At 39.3% G+C, this 21,028-nt stretch overlaps 2 protein-coding genes across 2 annotated transcripts; both read left to right on the forward strand.

The window, feature by feature from the left end:
• The first annotated feature begins 355 nt into the window (after positions 1-355).
• Positions 356-12,539, forward strand: LOC307019743 (transmembrane protease serine 9-like). The gene is made up of 10 exons (XM_079650825.1): positions 356-503; positions 573-717; positions 827-959; positions 1,181-1,444; positions 1,536-1,692; positions 11,133-11,261; positions 11,339-11,483; positions 11,617-11,752; positions 11,904-12,155; positions 12,257-12,539. Exons 1-10 carry the CDS (start codon positions 443-445, stop codon positions 12,413-12,415), a joined length of 1,581 nt encoding a protein of 526 aa, XP_079506951.1. The 5' UTR covers positions 356-442; the 3' UTR covers positions 12,416-12,539.
• A 2,237-nt stretch (positions 12,540-14,776) lies between these two features.
• Positions 14,777-20,699, forward strand: LOC307038418 (mast cell protease 1A-like). The gene is made up of 5 exons (XM_079679796.1): positions 14,777-15,084; positions 15,154-15,304; positions 19,313-19,445; positions 19,981-20,235; positions 20,328-20,699. The coding sequence occupies exons 1-5, from the start codon at positions 15,024-15,026 to the stop codon at positions 20,487-20,489; spliced, it is 762 nt and encodes a 253-aa protein (XP_079535922.1). The 5' UTR covers positions 14,777-15,023; the 3' UTR covers positions 20,490-20,699.
• The last annotated feature ends 329 nt before the right edge of the window (positions 20,700-21,028 follow it).

Here is a 21,028-nt window from a genome sequence, read left to right on the forward strand (position 1 = left end):
AACCAAATGTCACTAAATCCTACGGGGCTAAGTGTTATAAATCCAGTGATGAAAAATGTCAACAAAGATATTTAAACTGCCATTGATTCAAAACGGTTAAAATATTAATTGACATCAAATGTTGAAGAGAAGTAATAGAGTATTGTTAAGCACTGTGTGAAAACTCAGCCATGCTTTTCACATAGTGCATGAGCTTCAGGCTGTGGAGGCCGCAGAACCACAGGCCTTATATTTACTGAAACAACGGCAACACATGTCTTTACAGACCACATGTCATGCACTCATCACTTTAGCACAATTAAAGTTTGCACAGATACATACATGGTGGGCTAAAGACATCTTGGTGAAGCAGGTGAAAACCACAGGGTCGCTGACTGAGGGAACTGGTTTATAAAAGGGTCGACACGACACTCAAAGACAACAGGTTCAGTTTGCTGCAAGCATGAAGCACGCTCTGCACAGGATTCTGCTTCTTCAACTTCTGACAACTCTTGGACTTCATGGTAATGTTCTCACATGTGGTTATTTGTCTCTTTCTTACAAATGCAGTATTAACTCATCCTTCTTTTCAGCACTTGGTAGTGAAATCATAAATGGTAAAAAGGTCCCGGACAACAAAATGCAGTTTATGGCCTCGGTGCAGAACGACCAAAATGTTCATATCTGTGGAGGATTCCTCATCAATGAAGTCTTTGTGGTCACTGCTGCACATTGCTCGTAAGTTGTCAACGTTTTTTAGGCAATCTATAATTGATGTTATTATCTAAAGGAGCAGCAGTTATTTTAATAAACACTACTGATTACCCCTAAATGATAATTTTCTTAGGAATCCTACAAGTGTTGTTCTTGGTACCCACAACCTCAAGAAGATTGATGAGAAAATGAGATACGGTGTGAAGAGATGCAAGCATCCATCTTACAAGAAAGTTGAAGAGGGGGCAGACATCATGCTCCTCAAAGTAAGTAGATAATAGCATTTTTACAGTAATATCTCTAACTTTGATGTTCAGTTTGATTCTGTTCTAGTGCCAGAAGCCTTAACCCACTTACATTAAAACTCAAAGAAGCCCCATCTTCAAGCAATTCATTGTTAGCGTGATGTTTCCTGGAGGAAGAAGTATGCTTTAAGTCTGGCTTTGCTAGCTTTTAACTTTAACTTTTTGATTTTGTGTGTCTCCAGCTGTCCAGGAAAGCTCGACAGAACAAAAGAATAAAACCGATTCCACTTCCAAAAGCTGAGATTAAGTTCAAGAAGGAACAACAGTGCCAGGTAGCTGGATGGGGCTCCACAAGTGATGGTAAATCTGTTGATGAGCTGCTAATGGTGAATGTGTCCATCATTGACCTGGAGGCCTGTAAAAGAATATGGGAACATAAAAAACGTACTCTTCCGGACAACGTCACCTGCGCAGGTGGATATAAGACAAACCATGGATTCTGTAAGGTATGTTTTCTGTCCTGTCATATGAAGTGGTTTCTGGAATAAATGAATGTACTCTTGGAAAGTGATTAATAAAGCTTCTTACTGCTTACAGGGTGATTCTGGCGGCCCTCTGGTGTGCAACGGGAGAGCAGCTGGAGTTGTGTCTTACAAATTGAATAAAAACTGCCATTACCCAAATATGCCCAATGTGTACACAGATCTACCGAAATACCTTCCCTGGATCAGAAAGATTCTCAAGAAAAATAATTGTTAAATGTAACAGATCAACATACTATAGTGGCTCCTTGGATTTAAATATAATCTTAAAACGTTGTACTTTTACAGAAAAGCTCTATACTGAGTTCACCATTATCATCACCAATGTAAAGTGCAACATGCTTTTAGTGTACTGTACTGGCTGGAATGTTCTTGTTTATAAAATGTGTTATATAAATAAATGTATCTTGCCTTGGCTTTATATGGACCTATGTTAATAGCTGTTAGCTATTCAGAGTATTTTTGGTCTTTGCTACATGTTTCCAAGTCAAACGTATTTAATACTTTCTTATAATGTGCTTGTTATAACATAAAATTTACTTTTAAAAACGTCCATAAAGTTCCTAGAAGGATAGCTCCTATTCATACATCACGACCACCACCACCTAAAAAGTAAATCATTTAGTACAGAAGGCAGACAGATGATGTTAGGAAGATTCATCCGACAGCTCAATTTGTGACTTCACATTAGATTTACAAAGATGGAGGAGGGTGCTGCCTCTGATGGTGAAAAAGCAGAGACATCTTTAAAGTCTTGTTATGAACTCTGGCGCTCTCTGCTGGTTATCATGGAGTACTAACAGATCAATAGATATTTGAGGCTCTGCTTTGATTCTGAGCAATAGCTAGTGTTTTATGCAAATTATTTCATTTGGCAAATAAGTTTCCATTAAGCTGCTGGGGAGTGGAGAGGGGAGGCAACTTTAGTAAGACACAGTACAAAGCAACCATACCCAATATGAGAAGTCCCTTAAAGTCCTGACTAAAAACCAAGCAGTTGTGGAAGAAATACTCAAATATGTTACTTACAAGGAAGTATTAATGCTATGTGGTAAAAACACATGTAAAAGTCCTGCAATATAAGTAAAACTAATAAAGTATAATCAAAGTATACTTCAATATATAGATAAAGGTAAAAGTATTATGTAGATCAATATTTGATTCAAATTATAGTTGCAGTGAACATTACTTTATGTTGCCGATGTTAAAGATGGGCAAATATTGAAAGCATAGGGTTAGTTTAAAGTAGTACCAGCATCTTATTGATCTCCTATCGCTGCTTGAATGCACGGACTGTTACCGACAACACAAATTCAACTATTGTTAATGGTTTGCATAAGGCCTTTAGCATCCACAGGCAAAATATGAGTTGCACTTACTTTCATAACTGCTACTATGTGAATATCAATATCCAAATCTGCAGCTGGAAACTGTGGTTTCTGCGGTTCTTTTAGATTGCAACACTTCTCAAGAAATGTCTGGGTTGTGGGTTGTATGCGATAAAACAACACACGAAAACTTTTCTGATCTTTTTAACATTGTAGAGTCGAGTTCATTTGATGTCGCCACATCATAGTATGCACCAAAGGAGAGCAATGTAAAAAAGAATACAAATACACTGGATGAACATTTTAAATGCGAAATGAACATGACTGGTGGGTAAAATAGATTCATGCTCAATACGTCAGTGTTTATAATGCCCATGGCAGATTCTAGCAATGAATTCAACATATTTACATTGGAAAAAGCCATTGGATGCCTTTGCTCTTCTCTGCATGCTTTCAGTCTTTAAACTCCATTTTTTTTAAAGTTATGTTGAATTACTGCAAACAAATTACACTTCAGAAAAGTAATACCTCCTCATAACATATTCACTTTATAATAGACTTGAGTCAAACACTGAAAAATAAGCCGCAGTGTTCTTTTAGACTAGCTGTCAGTCAGCGTTGACACGACTTACCAGAATTAGTTTCACACCATGTGATCGTGATCATACTGACACTCAGACTTGGAGATGTGTTACTCATTTAGTTTTTGGTGTGAAATACCAGTAATATATGGTCACAGCTAAAAAGCAAATCAATACTAAAGAACCTTTTTACTTCATTCATCCAACCAAATGTCACTAAATCCTACGGGGCTAAGTGTTATGAATCCAGTGATGAAAAAATGTCAACAAAGATATTTAAATTGGGCATTGATTCAAAACAGTTAAAATATGAATTGCCATCAAATGTTGAAGAGAAGTAATAGATTATTGTTAAGCACTGTGTGAAAACTCAGCCATGCTGTTCACATAATGCATGAGCTTCAGGCTGTGGAAGCCGCAGAAACACAGGCCTTATATTTACTGAAACAACGGCAACACTTCATGAGGTTTCATGTCTTTACAGACCACATGCACTCATAACTTTAACACAATTAAAGTTTGCACAGATACATACATGGTGGGCTAAAGACATCTTGGTGAATCAGGTGAAAACCACAGGGTCGCTGACTAAGGAAAAATAAATGAAAATGTCAGATACAAAATGAACATCAGGTATATTATAGCAGATAATAGCAAACAAGTACTATAATACATTTTGGTCAGACACTGACTAATGAGCCACAATGCTCTTTTAGATTAGTTGTCAGTCAGCGTTGACATGTTTTCACAGAATTATCTTCACACTTGACTGTGATAATACTCACACTCTGACTTTGAGATGGAAACTGTGGTTACTGCAACTCGTTGCACTTATGGTGCAACATCGCAGCAATAAAAGACAACAGCCCAAATGTGAAAGCTGAAATGTAGATCCATACCAAACAATTTTTATTATTTTTCACATATTTAATTCAACTAAATGTGACTAAAGCTTATTTAGTCACATTAAGGATAAGTATTATCCAAACAGTGACAAGAATATCCCAGAACTTTCAGAAAAAACAGAATACTTGTGCATGTGCTTCAGGGTGTGGAGGCCGCAGAACCACAGGCCTTATATTTACTGAAACAACTGCAACACTTCATGAGGTGTCCTTTCTTTACTACCACATTCCCTCATCACTTTAACACATTTAAAGTTTGCACAGGGTCGCTGACTGAGGGAACTGGTTTAGAAAAGGTAAGATTCCCACATGTGGTTATCTGTCTCTTTCTTACAAATTAACTCATCCTTCTTTTCAGTCCTTGGTAGTGAAATCATAAATGGTAAAAAGGTCCCGGAGAACAAAATGCAGTTTATGGCCTCCGTGCAGAACGACCAAAATGTTCATATCTGTGGAGGATTCCTCATCAATGAAGTCTTTGTGGTCACTGCTGCACATTGTGATCGCTCGTAAGTTGTCAACGTTTTTTAGACAATCTATGATTTATGTTATTATCTAAAGGAGCAAGCCAACAATCAAATAAAGTGGGAAACCACATAAACGGGAAGTCAATGAAACAAGATGAGTGATTAGCGATTTGCCATTAAAGAAAAAAAGAAGAAGAAGAAGAAGAAGAAGAAAAATGAAATTCCCCCCAAATCACAAACACAATGGGTGTTTCTCAATGTCGAGGACGCTTCCTTGGTAGGACATGTCCCTCCGAGTCAGGTCCTTCAGAAGTGAGGCAAGAATTCTTCCTAGCCTCGGAAAACGAAGAATGGTGGAACAGGCTAACAGGTGTGCAGGTGTGCGTCATATGCGAGGCCCCGCCTTAAATGGAGTGCAATTTCCGCCAAAGATTGGGAATTGGTCCGTGCGCAAAGCATTGTGGGAATTTTAAGACCGCGGAGGATACACATGTGCAGCCTCGAAATTTCCCGCAACGAAGGACGCCGGCCTCGGTAGAATTCCAAGCATCCTGGACATTGGAATAGTTCTTCAGTGGGACTCGATGACGTAGCATCCTTGAAATAGTCAATCAATCAATCAATGTTTATTTATATAGCCCAATATCACAAATGTTACATTTGTCTCAGTGGACTTCACAGTTTGTACAGAATATCAGTATGACAATACGACACCCTCTGTCCTTAGACCCTCACATCGTACAGGAAAAACTTCCAGAGAAAACCCAGTTTAAAGGGAAAAATGGGAGAAACCTCAGGGAGAGCAACAGAGATCCCTCTCCCAGGACGGACAGACGTGCAATAGATGCCGTGTGTAAATTGAAAAGATAATACATTTGCAACATAGGTAGTCCAAATGTTTGGAAATGCATGTGTGTATAATAGGAAGATGAATCCACGAGGATATCCATCCAGGACTTATGATCCAGGACCACAGCCACGACTCAAGATCCAGGACTCGCGATCCATGACACAGGACCGCAGGATCATCCATGAGTCCAGATCCCGGCGTATATAGACACCAAAAAGAAAGACATTTGGGGAAGCTGGGTAAATCGAAACATGAGAGTACACAGGTATAGACAGAGAGAAGGAAGAAGTAAGATGTCCCCCGACAAACTAAGCCTATATCAGCAAAACTAGGGGCTGAATCTAATCAGCCCTAACTATAAGCTTTATCAAAAAGGAAGGTCTTAAGTGCACTCTTAAAAACGGATAGTGTGTCTGCCGCCCGAACACAAACTGGAAGCTGATTCCACAAAAGTGGAGCTTGATAAGAAAAGGCTCTGGCTCCCATTGTACTTTTAGAGACTCTAGGAACAACCAACAACCCTGCATTCTTGGAACGCAATGCCCTAGTAGGACAGTAGGGTATAATGAGTTCTTTAAGGTAAGATGGCGCTTGCCCATTAAGGGCTTTGTAGGCGAGAAGAAGAATTTTAAATTCTATCCTGTGTTCTATAGGGAGCCAGTGTAAGGCAGCCAGAACAGGAATAATGTGGTCCCTTTTCCTAACTCTGGTTAGTACACGAGCTGCAGCATTTTGTATCAACTGAAGCGACTTGACTGACTTCTTTGTACACCCTGATAATAAGGAGTTACAATAATCCAGCCTTGAAGTAACAAATGCATGGACTAGTTTCTCTGCATCGTTTTGAGGCAAGATATGCCTGATTTTTGCAATGTTACGTAGATGGAAGTAGGCGGTCCTTGAAATTGATTTTATGTGGGCGTTAAAGGATAAATCCTGATCAAATATAACACCAAGATTCCTTACAGTCTCACTGGAGGCCAAATTAATGCCATCCATAGTTAGTATATCTTTAGATAATTTGTTTCGTAGATTCTTCGGGCCAAGTACAATAACTTCAGTTTTGGTCGTGTTTAACATCAAAAAATGTAAGGTCATCCACGTTTTTAAGTCCTTGAGGCAGTCTTGAATTTTATTTAGATGATTAATTTCATCAGGCTTGATTGATAAATATAGTTGAGTATCATCCGCATAACAATGAAAGTTTACAGAATGATTCCTTATAATATTGCCTAACGGAAGCATATATAGTGTGAACAAAATAGGTCCAAGCACTGAGCCCTGTGGCACTCCATGGCTAACTTTGGTTTGCATAGAAGATTCATCGTTAACACGTACAAACTGAGAGCGTTCAGATAGATAGGACCTAAACCAGCCTAAAGCAGTTCCCTGTATGCCAACTAAGTGCTCTAGTCTTTGCAATAGGATATCATGGTCGATAGTATCAAATGCAGCACTAAGATCGAGCAAGACAAGAATAGAGACAAGTCCCTTGTCAAAGGCTATTAGAATGTCATTTGTGACTTTAACCAGAGCTGTCTCTGTGCTATGTTGTGTTCTAAAGCCAGACTGAAAATCTTCAAATAAATCATAGTTTTTTAAGTAATCACACAGCTGTTTTGCGACTGCTTTCTCAAGACTTTTTGAGAGGAACGGAAGATTAGAAATAGGTCTATAGTTGGCTAAAACCTCTGGATCGAGGTTGTGCTTTTTAAGAAGCGGTTTTATCACTGCTACTTTGAATGATTGTGGAACATAGCCTGATAATAAAGACATATTCCTAATATTTAATAAAGAAGTGCTAATTAATGGAAAAACTTCTTTTAACAGCTTAGTTGGAATCGGGTCTAAGATACACCTTGATGGCTTAGAAGAGAGAATCATTCTAGTTTACTATCTAGTGTAATATTAGAACTTACGTTTCCGGGAGATGTTGATAATAATATACTGGTCAAAGGCAAGAGGTCATTGATTTTGTTTCTAAGAGTAACAATTTTATCGTTAAAATAGCACATTAAATCATTACTACTGAGTGCTATGGGAATAGAAGGCTCAGTCGAGCTGTGGCTCTCTGTCAGCCAGGCTACAGTGCTGAAAAGAAATCTTGCATTATTCTTATTCTCATCTATTAATGAAGAGTAGTAAGCTGCTCTCGCTTTACGCAGTGCTTTCTTATATTCATTGAGAGTAATATGCCAAATTAAACGAGATTCTTCAAGTTTAGTGGAACGCCATATCCTTTCAAGTTGTCTCGACTTTTGCTTTATTTTGCGGGTTTTGGCATTATGCCATGGAGCTAATCTATGTTGTTTTATTTTCTTCTTTTTCAAAGGAGCAACAGAGTCTAATTTTATTCGCAGCGCATCCGTAGCACTATCAACAACATGATCAATTTGGGGTGGTGTACATTTTGTATAAGTTTCCTCCCTTACATGCAGACATGCTATCGAGTTAAGTATTGGTGGAATCTCTTCCTTAAATTTGGCTATAGCACTAACAGATAGGTTTCTGCTGCAGGAGCTTTTGGCTAATGCTTTGTAGTCTAGTAACAGTACTTCAAAAGTTACTAAGAAATGGTCGGATAAAGCAGGATTATGCGGTTCGACTAATAGTTGCTCAATTTCAATACCATAAGTCAGAACAAGGTCGAGATTGTGATTATAGCAGTGGGTTGGTTTATTTACACTCTGACAGAAACCAACAGAATCTAATATAGAGTTAAATGCAACAGTAAGGCTATTTTTATCATCGTCAACATGAATATTAAAGTCACCTACGATAATTACTTTATCTGTTTTAAGTACCAAAGTTGATAAAAACTCAGAGAATTCTGATAAGAATTCTGAATAAGGACCTGGTGCACGGTACACTGTAACAAATAAGATTGGCTGCAAAGTTTTCCAGGTCGGATGTGTAAGACTAAAAACGAGGCTTTCAAAAGGAGGTATAATTTAATTTTTGTTTAGTATTGATAAGTAAACTTGAGTCAAAGATTGCTGCAACTCCACCTCCTCGGCCCGTGCCTCGGGCAATATGAGTATTGATATGGCTGGGTGGAGTGGTCTCATTTATGCTGACATATTCTTCATGTCTCAACCAAGTTTCAGTGAGACAGCATATATCAATATTATAATCTGATATTAAATCATTTACCAATATTGCTTTAGATGCTAGAGATCTTATGTTTAAGAGACCACATTTAATCTTCCTGTTTTGTTGCACTGTAGTAGTTGTTACATTTACTTGTATTAGGTTATTATGTATGACACCTCTATTATATATTAGGTTTTACCTTAAATTGTCCATGGGCAGACACACACACCGTTAATATTGGGTATTTTATTGGGTTCGGGATTCCCATGGATGACTGCCTAGGAGAGAGCGCAGAGAAGTGTGTAAGACTGCGACTCTGCCTCCTGGTCTCAACTCCAGTTTGTCATGGATTAAGTCCACAAAGCCCTGAAATGTTTGCCGAAATGAGATTTGCACCTTCCAAAGTAGGGTGAATGCCGTCTCTCTTAATCAGACCAGGTTTTCCCCAGAAGGCTGTCCAATTATTTATGAAGCCCACATTGTTTGCTGGGCACCACCAAGATAACCAGCGCTGAAATGATGACATGCGGCTATGTCATCATTGATCAGATTGGGGAGGGGACCAGAGAAGATTACGGTGTCCGACATTGTTTTAGCATAACTACACACCGACGCCACATTAAGTTTGGTGCATTCTGATTGGCGTAAACGAACATCATTACCACCGACGTGAATAACAATCCTACTGTATTTACGTTTATTTTTAGCCAGCAGTCTAAGATGCGCCTCAACGTCGCCCGCTCTGGCCCCCGGAATGCATGTGACTGTGGAGGCTTCGGTCTCTAAATTCACGTGTCTCATAATAGAGCTACCAATAACCAGAGTTGGCTTCTCAGCGGGTATCTCGCTGAGTGGAGAATATCTGTTAGATACGTGAACGGGTTGGTGGGGACCTGCGGGTTTCGCGTTATGCCCCTTCTGAACAGTCACCCATTCTCCCTGCTGCTCGGGAGTTGCCGGGGGACGGCAAAGAGGAGCTACCTTTTGCCGGTCCGCACCGGCTAACATGGACTTTACTGTAGCTGAGTTATTTTCTAAGATGCGGAGACGGGCTTCTATGGCTATGATTCCCGCCTCCAACCTAACAACTATACTACATTTAACACATGTATCGGTACCAGTAAAGGAGGTAGGGAAGTAACCAAACATGAGACAGTTAGAGCAGGAAATAGCACCCGAGGGTGGGGAAAGAGCCATGGCTAGCTATCAAGCTAAAGTAGCTACCGTTAGCAAACCCGAAAAGAGTGTAGGCAACTGTGGAGTTAAAGTCGCTAAGAGAAGGAGAGTTGTGAGTGCTTAAGCTGTAGTAACGTGTGATTACAACGTCAGGCAGTTTCCGTGATCAAGAGTTTTAAAACGATCGATTAACTTAAGATAATAAGCCATCAGCAACAGAACAGGCACACGGGATACCCGGAGATGACAACAACAACCGGAAGTTACAACATGCTTACCGCAATAGTGGTCTGTGTAGAAACAACGGCTGGCTGAATGTTTTGAAATAGTGGCTCTGGAGCAGCCTTCCTCGACATTGAGAAATACCCAATAGTTTGTTATCACTAAGAAATAAGGATAGTTATAGGTGCCAAACAACATAATATTAAAAACGTATACATGCCGAGGGCAGTTGCCAGATATCTAGTTTGTAATGCGGCCTTGAATTAAGTTTTTTTTATTCTTTAGAAAGAGGACATTTACATAAATGTTTATCTTTTAATTATTAGAATTTACTTTCTTACAAGACATTAAATCCTTAGTTATTAATGTCATTAAATGATTGGGCCTTTTAAGAAATAATCATATTCAAGTAAAGGCCTAACATTTGCACTGCATATTCATTTTGTTTATTTTTCCAATTATCCTTCCAACCTGCTGTAACATTAGATGAATTCATGTCCGTCTGGAAACATTGAACATTAACTCTGGCTGTGCAGATCATTTAAGTTTGAAAGATATGTGCAGATTTTGATGAATGCAGTCGCATCACTTGGTCATGTCCCCAAAATGTTAGCTTTTAATATAGAACAGGGTCAATTTAAGATTATATTTATCATAAATGTTATTTGTATAGAGCCAAACATATACCTATTAGTACTCATGTGTCTGTGGATAGATTGTGTTACCTTAAGCAACCGTGTCACATGCAGTCTCAAGACTTTGCAGATTTGGGATTGATATGAAGGAAGCGAACATTCACCCCCAATTTAGATTTTACATTTAAGTGATTAAATAGTATTCGTTTCACAACTTTGATGTTTGCTCAGAACTGAAGCAGGAAACCAGTTTCTGTGGTTCAGCTGGTTTGTTGCAGATTTCACAATAAATGTTTGAGTGGGCTGCTTCAACAAAAAAAAACAACGGCAAAATGGGGACTAATGAAATGTGTTGCATGTGGGTGTGGTCAGAATTCTAAATAATCTGTGTTAATCAGACAAAGTGCTGCATAAAAGGATTGTCTTAATGCCCCAAAGATCCAAGGCAAGTCGATTGTCTTGCATCATGCATGCTCTGCACAAACTCCTGATTTTTCAGGTCCTGACATCTCTCGGACAAAATGGTAATACTCTGAACTCTGTTTATTATGCTCCAATCATTAACTGAAATTAAATGATGACCTTTTACTTATTTCAGCAGATGGGAGTAAAATCATAAAAGGAACAATAGCCCCAGATGATAAGTACGAGTTTTTGGTCTCCCTGCAAAAAAACGAGCAACATCTGTGCGGAGGATTCCTGATCAGCGAAGACTTTGTGCTCACTGCTGCGCACTGTAGCCCCGAGTGAGTATAACTTCCTTTATCCGCTATCTTTGAATCATTCAATTAGAAAGCAATTTGAAAAGTCTTCAAGATATATTAACCACCTTTTATTTTTAAATATTATCTTCAATATTGAATATTATCTTTCATTTAGCGAACCGGACAGGGTCGTTGTTGGCACTCACAATCTCCTCAACGTTGGTGAAGAAAATGTAAGATACATTGAAGAAAGACACAAACACAGATCCTATAACCGAGTAGACAGAGGTAATGACATCATGCTCCTCAAAGTAAGTACACTTTTTTGGATCAAATTAATAATTTAACTTTCAGCTTCATATTCAGCCATGTTTTGTTACACTGAAGTCTGAAGAATAAAAAAGTATTATCTTATATTACACACATTGCTAGATTTGTGAGATTTACTTTGTTCATCTCCAGCTGACGAAGAAAGTTGCCGGGAACAAAAAACAAATCATTGCCATTCCTTCTTCTAATATGCACGTTAAAGAAAACAAAATCTGCCATGTTGCTGGATGGGGTTTCACAGAGACTGGTGGTGGAGTTGTTGATAAGCTGATGGAGGTGGATGTGTCTGTCATGAACCTGAACACATGCTCTACGCAATGGGGTGGTATTCCTCCTGATGTTATCTGTGCCGGTGGTTATGGCAGCCACAAAGGCTTCTGTCAGGTATGATTTCTCTTTGTTGATGTAAAATGTAAGCTGTTATAAAAATGCTTTAAAATTCTTAAATGAAATAATCAATAATGAGTAATATTCCTTGTTCACAGGGTGATTCTGGTGGTCCTCTGGTGTGCGACGGGATAGCTGTTGGTGTTGTGTCTTACAACTCCAACAGAATCTGTGACTACCCAGATAAACCCAACGTCTACACAGAGATCTCCAAATACCTTGTCTGGATCAACAATATCATCAATGAAAAAGCTTAATATGCAATTTCCTAAAGCTTTGCTTCAGCACACTTTGAATGTATTTAGGAGGGGAGGCTGTGTCTCAGCTGCTCTGTCAGTGTTCGCTCTTTAATGGAAAACTAAATAAAGCAAATGTCTCAAATGTTGTGTTCTCTTTTCTTTATCCGAACACATGAGGTTTTAATCTCTTATCGGAAAAGGTTTTACTTCAGCAAACATTCATTGTAATATTGAGGCTTTGTGGTGTCACAGATTGGTCTATCAAGGTTTATTTCATCAGTATACATTCATTTTGTATGTTTAAATAATCATAATAATGAGATCCTGCACTTGGAGAGGTTGGGCATGTGACGTCACCATAGTTTCAATGTCGGATTATAAGCAACTTTTAACACTCATAGAACGCACTTCAATAGAATGAACTAATGTAAACAAATGGCAAACAGTATCAGAAATCTAACTCAGCGGGAATTGTTTTACATGCTTTTATTACTAGTCGCTTGGAATACTGCAATTCTCGTGGTCTCCAAAAAATCTTTAAAGAAATTGCAATTAAATCAGAATACTGCGGCCAGGATTTGAACAAACACAGAAAAAAGTGATCACATGTTCCCTGTGCTGGCATCACTGCACTGGTTACCGGTGACTTTCCGAGTTGATTTTAAAATGCTTTTAATCATTTATAAGGCTTTACATAACACGGGCCCTACATACATCTGGGACTGCCTTTCTTTTGACAACCCAACAAGGACACTCAGATCCTCAGATGCCTTTCTTTTAGAAGTACTTAAAGTAATACACAAGAAATCTGGGGAGGCTGCTTCATGTTTTTCCCATTGGATCTTAGAACAGCAAACTCCATTGGAGTTTTTAAAAGTAAATTGAAGACCTATCTATTAATTTGGAGTCATTTTAGAGGTATCACTGTTTATGTGTTATTGTTTTATGGTTCTGTGATATAACTCTGTCTGTTTGTTTATAACTTGTTTTTAATTATGTTCCTACTTCTTTATTTTGTATCTGTAAAACACCTTAGGCATCTTGCATTAAAGGTTATATAATAATAATAATAATGATAATAATAAACCATTTTTTTAAAGAGCGCTTATCTAGAAACTCAAAGACACTTAGTTTACACAGTAAAGCAATGGGGTTTTATGCAAATGAATTATCTTGGCATGATAACAAAAAAAAAGTTATACATTGAGCTGTAGGGGAGAAGAGAGGGGAGGCAATCTTACTTCATAGTACAAAGAAACCGTACCTAATATGAAAAGCACAAGTTTATCAAAATATACTTCAATATATTGTCATAAGTTAAACTGTTCATTATGTAGACGCTCCATTCTAAAATATTGTATACATCATCCATATTTGATTTGAACTATAGACTTTTTTTATTTATTAGTTTATTCCACTTATGGCGATTGTTATAAAACACATGTACTCTTTACACAGTAGGCCATGATGGAAAGGAGCAGGGAGAAAAAAAATCGAATGTTTTCAATCAACTTTTCGACGATGGTAAAGGTGGCAAATACATTTTTAAGAACAAACAATAAAAAGGTCAGATTAAAGTAGAGCTAGTCTCTTATTGCTCTCTTATTGTCGTTTGAGGTGCAGAGAATGTCACCAGCAACAACACCAGACAGTGTCAAGGGTTTGCATGAGGCCTTTAGTATCCAGTCAAAATATGTGTTTATAGCACTGATACATCTGTTGATGTTAAACAATGATAAAATCATTGAGCTCTAGTTTCATAACTGCTAGTGTTGGAACGTCACTACTCAAATCTTTAGATGGAAACTGTTGTTTCTGTGGTTCATCTAGATTGAAACGCTATGCAAAGAAATGTCTGGGTTGTATCAGATAAATCAGCTCACTTTTTTTTGGCTGACAAAGTTTATTCAACTTAGCCACATAATAGTATGCACAAAAAGTGCAGCAATGTCTAAAAAGTATTCATTAATTAAAACAATTGCGTGAATGAAAATGTCAGATACAAAATGAACATTGGTTATATTATAGCAGATAATAGCAAACAAGTACTATAATACATTTTGGTCAGACACTGACTAATGAGCCACAATGCTCTTGTAGATTAGTTGTCAGTCAGCGTTGACATGTTTTCACAGAATTATCTTCACACTTGACTGATAATACTCACTCAGACTTTGAGATGGAAACTGTGGTTACTGCAACTCGTTGCACTTATGGTGCAACATCGCAGTAATAAAAGAAAACAGCCCAAATGTGAAAGCTGAAATGTAGATCCATACCAAACTATTTTGATTATTTTTCACATATTTCATCCAACTAAATGTGACTAAAGCTTATTTAGTCACATTAAGGATAAGTATTATCCAAACAGTGACAAGAATATCCCAGAACTTTCAGAAAAAACACAATACTTGTGCATGTGCTTCAGGGTGTGGAGGCCGCAGAACCACAGGCCTTATATTTACTGAAACAACTGCAACACTTCATGAGGTGTCATTTCTTTACTACCACATGAACTCATCACTTTAACACATTTAAAGTTTGCACAGGGTCGCTGACTGAGGGAACTGGTTTATGGAAGGGTCGACACGACACACAAAGACAACAGGTTCAGTTTGCTGCAAGCATGAAGCACGCTCTGCACAGGATTCTGCTTCTTCAACTTCTGACAACTCTTGGACTTCACGGTAATGTTCCCACATGTGGTTATTTGTCTCTTTTCTACAAATGCAGTATTAACTCATCCTTCTTTTCAGCACTTGGTAGTGAAATCATAAATGGTGAAAAGGTCCCAGACAAGAAAATGCTGTTTATGGCCTCGGTTCAAAACAGCAGCAACAAACATATCTGTGGAGGATTCCTCATCAATAAAGACTTTGTGGTCACTGCTGCACATTGTGTTGTTGGGTGAGTTACCTTTGCTCTTTCAATACTCAATGAATAATGAAGCTCAGTGCAAGTTCAGGCAGGAAGACCTATCACTTTGTATTGCGCGTCATGGCAATACTCGCTCCCTTCACTAAATGATAGGGAGCGCCACTCCTCAGCTAACCTATCACTTCCCTCCGTTCACAAGCCTAATCATCGCACCTGTTAATCCCTCTATACTGTATATGCTCTCCCCTTTTCCATCAGCTGTCTTCCAGGTGTCAACGCGCAAGCAGCAGCAGGGCTTCGTCCCAGCTCCGGGTATATATTCATCAGCTCCGCAGTCTTGCGGATTGAGCTACAGGCGGCGTTCCCCAGTTGGCTAGCGGTTCTAGCCGGCCACCCAGCAAACCCGGACGCGGAAGAAAAAGACAAGGATACTGGGCTCCACGGAAGTTCCTCCGGCTTAATGGAAATGGGCTACTTCAGGCAAACAATTGACACACGCCTTCAGTCTCTCGAGAGGGCATCACTGGCATCAGGGCCGCTCAAATGCGGCGCTTCCGGCCTTCACGCGGAACGGGCCCTCATCGCTTGCGAAGCTTCACCCACTTCCGGCTTCAACCACAACCCCTCTTGCAGGCAGGCAGGGCTCAAGCTACATCTCATCGAAGCTACTTCTCCTCCCGGCTCAGTAGCAGTACTGGTCACTAAGTGCGTCTTAGGTGGCAAGCAGGTAGTGATGGCGAGATGAAGCCTTATGAAGCTTTGAAACTTTCCAGCCAATTGGTTCGCAAAGGGTTCATCTCATGAAGCTTCATCATGGGCTTTATTTGAACATAAACCCCCTGTTGGTCAAAGCGTGTAAAACAGGCAAATTGGAAATCTCAACAGTTGCGCTCTATCTCATACCGAGTTCCCAATGAGTAAAGCCTTAGAATAACTCTAAACAACGGACATAAAATCCTATTTTCATGTTAACAATATTGTTTTCATTCCAGTTGAACGATTGTGATTGAAAAGCCTATAGGAGGCTGGTAAACATTGCAAAGAGTCATTCGTATTCCTTAATATTATTCATAAACTTAACCACGTTGTAGCCTGAGAAGGCTAAACCATATCAGGAATACATTTATTAACTGCATTATCTCATTTAGCTGTAGCTTCTATCAGCAAACCCTGCGGTCGTGGGTCGGCTGCTTTCCAGCTGAGCCACAGCCCACACGCTGAATCTACCCAAAAACACTGGATATATCTAATCTGCATTTATTTATTTATTTATTCATACATTTATTTATGCTTGTATCTATTTATACTTATGACATTTTCCGACCTCTATATAAGTGAGGGTCTGAGCGCTTTTAATTCCATCGTGTCACCAGCGGACCCGGGTACAGGAGGGGTAATATGGTTCTTGTTATACATCCATGGGTATTATGAGCGTTGTGGCTCAACGGTTCAAATGATCCGAATCGCTTCCCGAAGCAGTCACGTGGTATCGACAGGCAGCGAGGTTCGTTCATCATCGATGACGTCACTGGCCCGAAACGATACAAGCTCGATACATGCTTCACAAAAAGATTCGGGGATAACTCGACACACGCTCCGAAGCCTCAGCGCAATACGTAACGGGTGTAACGCGTTACAGCATGGAGTTATGCAGTTCGGGTAACTACTACCCGTCACAATGCTCAGTAAGTACCGCTGTTTCAAGCTTCAACACAGCCACGGATGCTGCCCATCTGTGGTTTTGGGGGGTTTCTTTCAGGGAGAAAGAGAAGCTCATGTAAGATGATAGAAGACAGTCTAATCACCCAACCAGCACATCAGCATCTACGTCTCACCGTGGCGTAATTAAACTGCTAATTAAGCTAGTCCTATATCAGGGCTCGACAGTAACGGTTGCCAGGTTGCCATTGGCAACCATTTGGAAAATGTCAACCACTTCTTGGACTTCGGTTGCCATCAGTGGCAACCAGTTTTTAACATAAGAAATAAGGACAGCAAAACGTGCACCCCAAAATAGATAAATGTTCATATTCGTTTTTAAGAGTGATATTTAATTGTTGTGACCAGTCGGAACCTGATACTTAAAATTGCACGTGCATTGGCGTGATTACGGAGCCAGAAAGCGATGCACGTTTACTCGCGTGCGCGGTGCGCCGTGTGTTTGTTTTACAACAAAATGGCGAAGCAAAAATAAGTTGCTTGACTCCGTGATAAAAAGCTCAGCCAACACCTCAACTTCTCCAAGGAATGTTCAAAGTGTTTCAACTGATGGAGCGTAAGGTAAAACCCGAACGAAAAACAAAGAGGAATGTTTTCCATTCACTTCCGGTAAAAGTTCCTTCAAAATAAGAGTCCCGATCTTATTACTACCAAAATAAAAGTGCAAAATGAAACTTTACCATAGAAAATGGTTACATTAAATTATAATCACTTCTATAAAAAGGTAACACATTTTAAATATAGTTAGATATATTAAAGGTAATTTACAGCATCAATAATTAATATCAAATGTTTAACTATGAATGGTTTTCATTTATTTAACATTAGAAATGTATTAGTCTGGCCAATCCAAGACTTCAATGCTGAAGGGGCAATGGGTCTATGGTGGGGGTCTGGACAAGGTCAAGAAAACACACATTTGAAAGGAAAACAACGAATGATCAAGAAACTGGTGACTTGCTCAATTCATTTGTGAGGGATCTATGAAGAACAGGACAACAGCAGCACTATTGGTATTTTGTATACCAGCAATTGAGGGTGGACAAGTTTACTACCACTTAGGTTCAAATAAGTGCGTTAATTACTTATTGTAAAGCATTTGAACATTCTTGTGTCACATGTTCATTATTAAGTTGATGTATAACTGTATAGCATCTTAATTATTTAAAATATAAGGTATCAAAAAAAAAGGGCAACCGTATTTCCAGTTGGCAACCAAAAGCAGATGCCTGGTTGCCAGCCTGGCAACCACTTTTAAAAGTTAGCGTTGAGCCCTGCCTATATCATGGGTCATGTCTCAGCATTTACCTAAGCAAATATTATTTCATGCTGCTCATATTGCACTCATATATTTGGTTTCATGCTCACATGGCTTATGTTAAGCAGGGTACGATATTCATGCATCATTGTACTCAAGCTAACAGCCGCATTACATTGTCTACATCTCCCTCTTCGCCGGGCATCGGCTCGTGCCGGCTATCAAAGATCTCTCCAGCTTACCTCTGGTAAACATGCATATAACTGGTGGTGGTGTCTTAAGAGCATTTCAGGACTCGTTCTGGATAGGTGCAGCAAACCTGCCGCAATCAAGGTAATTGTTCCTCTTCCCTACAACAACCGCTTCTCATCCTACATTCGTCCGAACCCCAGTGCCGTGCTGGCTATCCAAAGGCCTCTCCAACCTTCAAATTGGTACGTATGCATATAACTGGTGGTGGTTCTTAGCATGTCAGCACGTATATTCGCCCCGCGGCTCATGTTTATCCTTGCATGTCTAACCCTGTACGTCCAGGTTGTAACCTTCGGGTCTGTATAAAATGTGTCCCTGCGAAGTCAGGTTGCCCCGTACGTCCGGGATGCCCCGTTCGTCCGGGATGCCCTGTACGTCCAGGAAGCCCTGTACGTCCGGGAAGCCCTGTACGTCCAGGGAGGATGCCTAGGAGGCATCAGTATATCTAAATCCCCACATGTATTAACCTCTCATTTCATCCATAGATTTCCACTGCATCCCACAAGGTAAGATTTCATCACGTTCAGTACTTCATACTTTCACTTCTTTTGGGGGTTCATCGGAAACGGTTCTTCCCTTCCCGAATGACATCCTACAAAACCTGGGCCTAATCGCCAAACACCATTTCATTCACTTGTTATAAACTGTCATCATTATGTTTCATTTATATAATGTGACTCGATAATAAACATGTATTCCATACATCACGTCTCTCCTGATTGAAATGTTATTGGACCAATCCAAAGAACCTTATTTTTGCATAACATGCAGCAGCTATTAATAAACACTACTGATGATCATTTGCTTAGGAATCCTACAAGTGTTGTTCTTGGTACCCACAATCTCAAAAAGATTGATGACACAATGAGATACAGTGTGAAGAGATGCAAGCATCCATCTTACAAGAATGTTACAGAGGGGGCAGACATCATGCTCCTCAAAGTAAGTAGAGTTCCAGTAATTTGATGTTCTGTTAAATTCACTTTTAGTCTCTACAAAACCGTTAAAACAACAAAGCATTTACATCAATACTATGAGCAGCTGAACTCTCCCGCCTCCCACCTTTCCCCTATCTCTCCACCCTGACCCCACTGGACCGGGATTTTAACACCCCCCCCCACACACACACAAAATTCGGCACCAGTCACTTTTGCGCTGCTATGGACATTTTTGCACGATGTACATCATCTTTTTTATATATATCCTGCTTACTTGAAGTAAACGGTTGTTTTGTTATTATTGAGTGTTCTTGTATTTTAATGTGTGTTTGTTATACCTTGGGACTGTGGGAAACAGTATTTCGATCTTTATGTGTGTAAAAACATGTGTACATATTTTGAGATTGACAATAAAGTTGACTGAGCTTCATTTTCAAGCAAGCTTGAGGTCTGATATGGGGATAAGAAGTATCCTCTATCAGACCTCAGTATTTTCAAGTTTTTTTCACAAATTTTCACTTGTGATTTTGTTTCTCCAGCTGTCCAAGAAAGCTCGACTGAACAAAAGATTGCAACCAATTTCACTTCCCAAGACTAAGACTAAGACTAAAAATAAAAAGCCGTGCAGTGTAGCTGGATGGGGCTTCACAAGTGTTGGTAAACCTGTTGATGAGCTGCAAATGGTGAATGTGCCCATTGTTGACCTGGATGTCTGTAAGAACGAATGGCCTAACATGCTTCCTGAAAACGTTATCTGTGCTGGTGGATATGGCACAGATAAAGGATTCTGTCAGGTATGCTTCCTTTCCTGTCATAGGGGTATGGTCTCATTATAAAAAGGTTATTAGAAAGCAAATTAACTAATATAGCTTCTTCCTCCTCACAGGGTGATTCTGGGGGCCCTCTGGTGTGCAACGGGAAGGCAGTTGGTGTTGTGTCTTACAACTGGGGCAAGAACTGCAGTTACCCAAATAGGCCCAATGTGTACACAGATGTATCAAAATACCTTTCCTGGATCAGAAAGATTCTCAAGAAAAAGAATTGTTAAATGTAACAGATCAACATACTATAGTGGCTCCTTGGATTTAAATATAATCTTAAAACATTTCACTTTTACAGAAAAGCTCTATACTGAGTTCACCATTATCATCATCAATATAAAGTGCAACATGCTTTTAGTGTACTGTACTGGATGGAATGTTCTTGTTTATAAAATGTGTTATATAAATAAATGTATCTTGCCTTGGCTTTATATGGACCTATGTTAATAGCTGTTAGCTATTCAGAGTATTTTTGGTCTTTGCTACATGTTTCCAAGTCAAACGTATTTAATACTTTCTTATAATGTGCTTGTTATAACAAAAAATGTACTTTTTAAAAACGTCCATAAAGTTCCTAGAAGGATAGCTCCTATTCATACATCACGACCATCACCACCTAAAAAGTAAATACTTTAGTACAGAAGGCAGACAGATGATGTTAGGAAGATTCATCCGACAGCTCAATTTGTGACTTCACATTAGATTTACAAAGATGGAGGAGGGGCTGCCTCTGATGGTGAAAAAGCAGAGACATCTTTAAAGTCTT

The sequence above is a fragment of the Notothenia rossii genome, assembly GCF_949606895.1.
Source record: "Notothenia rossii genome assembly, chromosome: 1".
NCBI classification, from domain to species: domain Eukaryota; kingdom Metazoa; phylum Chordata; class Actinopteri; order Perciformes; family Nototheniidae; genus Notothenia; species Notothenia rossii.

What these genes read in the sequence shown, in the direction of transcription:
- LOC307019743 (XM_079650825.1), top strand. Translation starts at nt 443, where the DNA reads ATGAAGCACGCTCTGCACAGGATTCTGCTTCTTCAACTTCTGACAACT. An exon ending in GTCACTGCTGCACATTGCTC is followed by an intron (nt 718 to 826) that starts GTAAGTTGTCAA and finishes TAATTTTCTTAG; the next exon opens with GAATCCTACAAGTGTTGTTC. An exon ending in CAGACATCATGCTCCTCAAA is followed by an intron (nt 960 to 1,180) that starts GTAAGTAGATAA and finishes GTGTGTCTCCAG; the next exon opens with CTGTCCAGGAAAGCTCGACA.
- LOC307038418 (XM_079679796.1), top strand. Translation starts at nt 15,024, where the DNA reads ATGAAGCACGCTCTGCACAGGATTCTGCTTCTTCAACTTCTGACAACT. An exon ending in GCTGCACATTGTGTTGTTGG is followed by an intron (nt 15,305 to 19,312) that starts GTGAGTTACCTT and finishes TCATTTGCTTAG; the next exon opens with GAATCCTACAAGTGTTGTTC. An exon ending in CAGACATCATGCTCCTCAAA is followed by an intron (nt 19,446 to 19,980) that starts GTAAGTAGAGTT and finishes TTGTTTCTCCAG; the next exon opens with CTGTCCAAGAAAGCTCGACT.